Source organism: Oncorhynchus keta, chromosome 1, assembly GCF_023373465.1.
Source record: "Oncorhynchus keta strain PuntledgeMale-10-30-2019 chromosome 1, Oket_V2, whole genome shotgun sequence".
NCBI classification, from domain to species: domain Eukaryota; kingdom Metazoa; phylum Chordata; class Actinopteri; order Salmoniformes; family Salmonidae; genus Oncorhynchus; species Oncorhynchus keta.
In genome coordinates, this window is record NC_068421.1 from 95,353,209 (window position 1) to 95,360,153 (window position 6,945).

The 6,945-nt window shown below is 45.2% G+C and overlaps 2 protein-coding genes and 1 long non-coding RNA gene across 3 annotated transcripts in view; 2 read left to right on the forward strand and 1 right to left on the reverse strand.

Annotated features, from left to right (window-relative positions):
- LOC118374204 (histone deacetylase complex subunit SAP130-like) overlaps positions 1 to 6,945 on the forward strand; it is a 55,617-nt gene that overhangs the window by 23,853 nt on the left and 24,819 nt on the right. Inside the window, 4 exon segments of the mRNA XM_052467410.1 lie at positions 215 to 407; positions 2,171 to 2,272; positions 3,814 to 3,968; positions 4,272 to 4,523. Of these exon segments, the coding sequence (XP_052323370.1) occupies positions 215 to 407; positions 2,171 to 2,272; positions 3,814 to 3,968; positions 4,272 to 4,523 (702 nt within the window).
- LOC127908615 (keratin-associated protein 9-1-like) lies at positions 2,280 to 3,801 on the forward strand. Its single transcript, XM_052467361.1, has 2 exons — positions 2,280 to 2,839; positions 2,894 to 3,801. Exons 1-2 carry the CDS (start codon positions 2,495 to 2,497, stop codon positions 3,665 to 3,667), a joined length of 1,119 nt encoding a protein of 372 aa, XP_052323321.1. The 5' UTR covers positions 2,280 to 2,494; the 3' UTR covers positions 3,668 to 3,801.
- Positions 3,806 to 4,314, reverse strand: LOC127908638 (uncharacterized). The gene is made up of 3 exons (XR_008067856.1): positions 4,235 to 4,314; positions 4,009 to 4,179; positions 3,806 to 3,952 (listed from the first exon to the last, which is right to left on the reverse strand). It is a non-coding gene; the product is annotated as an uncharacterized LOC127908638 (long non-coding RNA).

The window sequence follows — 6,945 nt, forward strand, 5'->3', positions numbered from 1 at the left end:
ATGATAAGAACCTGTGTCTGTTCTACAGGGATGTTATTGAATGGTAATTGGTCGAATCTATGATGATAAGAACCTGTGTCTGTTCTACAGGGATGGTATTGGATGGTAATTGGTCGAATCTATGATGATAAGAACCTGTGTCTCTTCTACAGGGATAGTATTGGATGGTAATTGGTCGAATCTATGATGATAAGAACCTGTGTCTGTTCTACAGGGATGGTATTGGCTGACGGCAGTACATTTGTAGCTGCTCCTATGGGCAGCCCGTTTGGCGCCGCACAGCCCGTTGCTACCATGGTACAGACACACCCCCAGGGCGGAGTAGGAGGCGGAGGGCCCACTTTGGTCTCTTCCCCTCGACCCAGCATCCTCCGCAAGAAGCCAGCCAATGAGGGGTGAGTCAATCAGTCGATCAATCAATCTGCCAGCCAATGAAGGGTGACTGAGCCTCTGAGCCCAGGGTCATGTTCATTAGGGAACTGTGTAATAAAACAGTTTAGATAGGACCTCATTGTTGTCTTCTGTGTCAGGCCTGCTGAACACCACCTACTGAAACAGCGGGGGTCGGCAGGGGGCGCGGGAACTTAGAGAGATATTTCAAGCGTGTCAGAAATGTCCAGATCAACTAGCCCATGTCAGCTAACGTTGTTTTTTTTTAAGCCCATATATTTTGTTGTATTATTCAAGCCACTCAAATGTCACATGAATACACATTAGACATGGCAAAACATATAGAGTTGCAAGAAAATTAGCTTTAAAACGGCAAAGTGTTCTCTGCACCACATGGCAAAACATATAGAGTTACAAGAAAATTAGCTTTAAAACGGCAAAGTGTTCTCTGCACCACATGACAGAATGTGTAGAATTGCAAGAAAATTAGCTTTAAAACTGAAGTGTTCTCTGCACCACATGACAAAATGTGCAGAATTGCAAGAAAATTAGCTTTAAAACTGCAAAGTGTTCTCTGCACCACATGACAAAATGTGTAGAATTGCAAGAAAATTAGCTTTAAAACTGCAAAGTGTTCTCTGCACCACATGACAGAATGTGTAGAATTGCAAGAAAATTAGCTTTAAAACTGCAAAGTGTTCTCTGCACCACATGACAAAATGTGTAGAATTGCAAGAAAATTAGCTTTAAAACTGCAAAGTGTTCTCTGCACCACATGACAAAATGTGTAGAATTGCAAGAAAATTAGCTTTAAAACTGCAAAGTGTTCTCTGCACCACATGACAAAATGTGTAGAATTGCAAGAAAATTAGCTTTAAAACTGCAAAGTGTTCTCTGCACCACATGACAGAATGTGTAGAATTGCAAGAAAATTAGCTTTAAAACTGCAAAGTGTTCTCTGCACCACATGACAAAATGTGTAGAATTGCAAGAAAATTAGCTTTAAAACTGCAAAGTGTTCTCTGCACCACATGACAAAATGTGTAGAATTGCAAGAAAATTAGCTTTAAAACTGCAAAATGTTCTCTCCGCCAACAAGAGGGGGGTGAACAGTTGGTGTCATGAACAGTGCTTGTGCCCATAGAAATAGACGTGGTGGGGGCCGGGATGTTCCCGATGCCGGAAGGGGGGGCTGAGTGAAAAGGTTTGGAGAAGCCCTGTTCATTAACAATCTCTCAAGCCCATAACAACCAAGAAGCCAGCTCGTCTTTTATATTTAAAGTCTAGCCAACTTGAATCTTTTTGCTCGCTAACAAGATGGAACAGTTGAACAATTGTGAATACACTGTCCTTCTGTCTGGTCTCTGAACAACACAGCCTGGGTCACTTTGTTTACTTGTTGAAATCAACTGGCCTGTCTGGAAAAAAAAATGATGCTTATTCATCTGAGTTGGAACAAGTTGCCCCAATTGCTTATATTAATGACTATTTTTTTTTATGCTTGTTGCAAATATCTAAAACACAAGACTAGACAGCTCGCACGTTACAGAATGAAACTGAAATGCTGGAGGGGCTTGGTGACCACAGAGCAGAAGGAGAGACGGAGACGAGCCCCCCCAAAAAAAGACATAAACGCTCATAAAAACAGAAGGAGAAGATAAATACATAACTTGATTGTTGCGATTTGCAGGCATTTCGCCTAACGCGCGTGTGTGTGTGTGTGTGTGTGTGTGTGTGTGTGTGTGTGTGTGTGTGCGCGCGTGCGTGTGCGTGTGTTTAGGTGTGGTGTTGGTAAGAATCTGATCCCGGCAGGGCCTGGTGAGGCTACCAGCAGCAGAGTGGAGGGAGGAGTGAGAGGAGCAGGACCACCTAGACCTGCAGGGTGATCCTTCAGAGAATAATCCATCACTCATTCAAAGCCTGGGTCATGCATGTCCTGTAATGGGTTTAGACGGCCTCCTACATGGCCTCCTTTCAAAGCCTGGGTCATGCATGTCCTGTAATGGGTTTAGACGGCATCCTACATGGCCTCCTACATGGCCTCCTACATGGCCTCCTACATGGCCTCCTACATGGCTGCATGTAATGCTACCATGTTGTTGTCATGTTGTGTTGCTGCCATGTAGTTGTCATGTTGTGCTGCTACCATGTTGTGGTGCTACCATGTTGTCATGTTGTTTTGCTACCATGTTGTTGTCATGTTGTGTTGCTACCATGTTGTTGTTGTGTTGCTACCATGTTGTTGTCATGTTGTTTTGCTACCATGTTGTTGTCATGTTGTGTTGCTACCATGTTGTTGTTGTGTTGCTACCATGTTGTTGTCATGTTGTGTTGCTACCACGTTGTTGTCATGTTGTGTTGCTACCATGTTGTTGTCATGTTGTGTTGCTACCACATTGTTGTCATGTTGTGTTACTACCATGTTGTTGTCATGTTGTGTTGCTACCAGGTTGTTGTCATGCTGTGTTGCTACCATGTTGTTGTCACGTTGTGTTGCTACCAGGTTGTTGTCATGCTGTGTTGCTACCATGTTGTTGTCATGCTGTGTTGCTACCATGTCGTTGTGCTGCTACCATGTTGTTATCATGTTGTGTTGCTACCATGCTGTGTTGTCATGTTGTGTTGCTACCATGTTGTTGTCATGCTGTGTTGCTACCATGTTGTTGTCACGTTGTGTTGCTACCATGTCGTTGTCATGTTGTGTTGCTACCATGTCGTTGTCATGTTGTGTTGCTACCATGCTGTGTTGTCATGTTGTGTTGCTACCATGTTGTTGTCATGCTGTGTTGCTACCATGTTGTTGTCATGCTGTGTTGCTACCACATTGTTGTCATGTTGTGCTGCTACCATGCTGTGTTGTCTGCCTTGCCATGTTGTGCTGCTACCATGTTGTTGTCACGTTGTGTTACTACCATGCTGTGTTGTCTGCCTTGCCATGTTGTTGTCATGTTGTGCTGCTACCATGTTGTTGTCACGTTGTGCTGCTACCATGCTGTGTTGTCTGCCTTGCCATGTTGTTGTCATGCTGTGTTGCTACCATGCTGTGTTGTCTGCCTTGCCATGTTGTTGTCATGTTGTGCTGCTACCATGCTGTGTTGTCTGCCTTGCCATGTTGTTGTCATGCTGTGTTGCTACCATGCTGTGTTGTCTGCCTTGCCATGTTGTTGTCATGTTGTGCTGCTACCATGCTGTGTTGTCTGCCTTGCCATGTTGTCGTCTCTCTTGTCGAGATGTGTATTTTGTCCTATATTTACATGTTGTTTCTTTTTTTTTTTAAATTTATCCCAGCCCCCGTCTGGTTAAATAAAAAATAAAACATCCTAGATGGCACCCTATTGTCTAGATGGGGATCTGGTAAAGTAGTGAAATATATAGGGTGCCATTTGGGACAAATCCTAACAAGCCTCTCTCTCTCCCTGTCAGAGTGAAGCCTAAAGCAGAGGGTCACATGACCATGGTGGCTCCTCCAGTCCCAGTCATGGCTGCAGTGGAGTCTCTACCCTCCCAGGGAGGAGTGGAGCAGCAGGTGGTCTCCTCCCCAGCCCAGGCTATCCCCTCCAACCTGCTGGCCCTCCGTGGTCCTCCACCCCCTCCCCAGCCCAGGCTATCCCCTCCAACCTGCTGGCCCTCCGTGGTCCTCCACCCCCCTCCCCAGCCCAGGCTATCCCCTCCAACCTGCTGGCCCCCCGTGGTCCTCCACCCCCCTCCCCAGCCCAGGCTATCCCCTCCAACCTGCTGGCCCTCCGTGGTCCTCCACCCCCCTCCCCAGCCCAGGCTATCCCCTCCAACCTGCTGGCCCCCGTGGTCCTCCACCCCCTCCCCAGCCCAGGCTATCCCCTCCAACCTACTGGCCCCCCGTGGTCCTCCACCCCCCTCCCCAGCCCAGGCTATCCCCTCCAACCTGCTGGCCCCCCGTGGTCCTCCACCCCTCTCCCAGCCCAGCTCCAATACCCACCTCTCTGCCCTGTCGGCCGCCATGGCCGTGACACCCCCTGGCCCCGCCTCCATGGCCAATACTGTCGCCTCCCCCACCCAGCCCGCAGCCAGCAGCACGGCAGCATGCAGCGGAGGTTCCGCCCACACAGGGGTCAAAATCAAGCAGGAGGCGGAGTCTATGGAGATGTATCAACCAGGTAACTGTGGGAACGTTTCCATCTCAATTCGTCTTTCCGTAATACCTCACGTCCTTTCTCCTTGCCTTGCACTATAGTTACTATAGTTACTAAGACAGGCTGCACTATAGTTACTATAGTTACTAAGACATGGCTGCACTATAGTTACTATAGTTACTAAGACATGGCTGCACTATAGTTACTATAGTTACTAAGACATGGCTGCACTATAGTTACTATAGTTACTAAGACATGGCTGCACTATAGTTACTATAGTTACTAAGGCAGGCTGCACTATAGTTACTATAGTTACTAAGACAGGCTGCACTATAGTTGCGAAGGAAGGCTGTACTATAGTTACTAAGACAGGCTGCACTATAGTTACGAAGGAAGGCTGTACTATAGTTACTAAGACAGGCTGCACTATAGTTACTATAGTTACTAAGGCAGGCTGCACTATAGTTACTACGGCAGGCTGCACTATAGTTACTAAGGAAGGCTGTACTAAAGTTACTAAGGCAGGCTGTAATATAGTTACTAAGGCAGGCTGCACTATAGTTACGAAGGAAGGCTGTACTATAGTTACTAAGGCAGGCTGCACTATAGTTACTAAGGAAGGCTATACTATAGTTACTAAGGCAGGCTGTACTATAGTTACTAAGGCAGGCTGCACTATAGTTACGAAGGAAGGCTGTACTATAGTTACTAAGGAAGGCTTTACTATAGTTACTAAGGCAGGCTGCACTATAGTTACTAAGGCAGGCTGCACTATATTTACTAAGGCAGGCTGCACTATAGTTACTAAGGCAAACTATACTATAGTTACTAAGGCAGGCTGTACTATAGTTACTAAGGCAGGCTGTACTATAGTTACTCAGTGAAGGCAGGCTGTACTATAGTTACTCAGTGAAGGCAGGCTGTACTATAGTTACTAAGGCAGGCTGTACTATAGTTACTAAGGCAGGCTGTACTATAGTTACTAAGGCAGGCTGTACTATAGTTACTAAGACAGGCTATACTGTAGGTATTAAGGCAGGCTGCACTATAGTTACTAAGGCAGGCTGTACTATAGTTACTAAGGCAGGCTGTACTATAGTTACTAAGGCAGGCTGTACTATAGTTACTAAGGCAGGCTGTACTATAGTTACTAAGGCAGGCTGTACTATAGTTACTCAGTGAAGGCAGGCTGTACTATAGTTACTAAGGCAGGCTGTACTATAGTTACTAAGGCAGGCTGTACTATAGTTACTCAGTGAAGGCTGGCTGTACTATAGTTACTAAGGCAGGCTGTACTATAGTTACTAAGGCAGGCTGTACTATAGTTACTAAGGCAGGCTGTACTATAGTTACTCAGTGAAGGCAGGCTGTACTATAGTTACTAAGGCAGGCTGTACTATAGTTACTAAGGCAGGCTGTACTATAGTTACTCAGTGAAGGCTGGCTGTACTATAGTTACTAAGGCAGGCTGTACTATAGTTACTAAGGCAGGCTGTACTATAGTTACTCAGTGAAGGCTGGCTGTACTATAGTTACTAAGGCTGGCTGTACTATAGTTACTAAGGCAGGCTGTACTATAGTTACTAAGGCAGGCTGTACTATAGTTACTAAGGCAGGCTGTACTATAGTTACTCAGTGAAGGCAGGCTGTACTATAGTTACTAAGGCAGGCTGTACTATAGTTACTAAGGCAGGCTGTACTATAGTTACTCAGTGAAGGCAGGCTGTACTATAGTTACTAAGGCAGGCTGTACTATAGTTACTAAGGCAGGCTGTACTATAGTTACTCAGTGAAGGCTGGCTGTATTATAGTTACTAAGGCAGGCTGTACTATAGTTACTAAGGCAGGCTGTACTATAGTTACTAAGGCAGGCTGTACTATAGTTACTAAGGCAGGCTGTACTATAGTTACTCAGTGAAGGCAGGCTGTACTATAGTTACTAAGGCAGGCTGTACTATAGTTACTAAGGCAGGCTGTACTATAGTTACTAAGGCAGGCTGTACTATAGTTACTAAGGCAGGCTGTACTATAGTTACTAAGGCAGGCTGTACTATAGTTACTAAGGCAGGCTGTAATATAGTTACTAAGGCAGGCTGTACTATAGTTACTAAGGCAGGCTGTACTATAGTTACTAAGGCAGGCTGTACTATAGTTACTAAGGCAGGCTGTACTATAGTTACTAAGGCAGGCTGTACTATAGTTACTAAGGCAGGCTGTACTATAGTTACTAAGGCAGGCTGTACTATAGTTACTAAGGCAGGCTATACGTCTGTGTTTACCCAGATTATCAAGATGAAATAACAACACTACACTTGATACGGCTATAATATCAGTTTATAAAAGGCTAATATATATAACTGATATCTTGAGTGTTCTTATGGACAAGTTAAACAGCCCTACCAATGTGTAAATCATTCTGTAGCATTGACAAAAAAAAATATCTAGG

Excerpts from the sequence above, each read along its gene's own strand:
- LOC127908615 (XM_052467361.1), top strand. The coding sequence starts at position 2,495 with ATGTTGTGTTGCTGCCATGTAGTTGTCATGTTGTGCTGCTACCATGTT. Across the intron at positions 2,840-2,893 it reads TCATGTTGTGTTGCTACCAG|GTTGTTGTCATGCTGTGTTG; the intron begins GTTGTTGTCATG and ends TGTTGCTACCAG.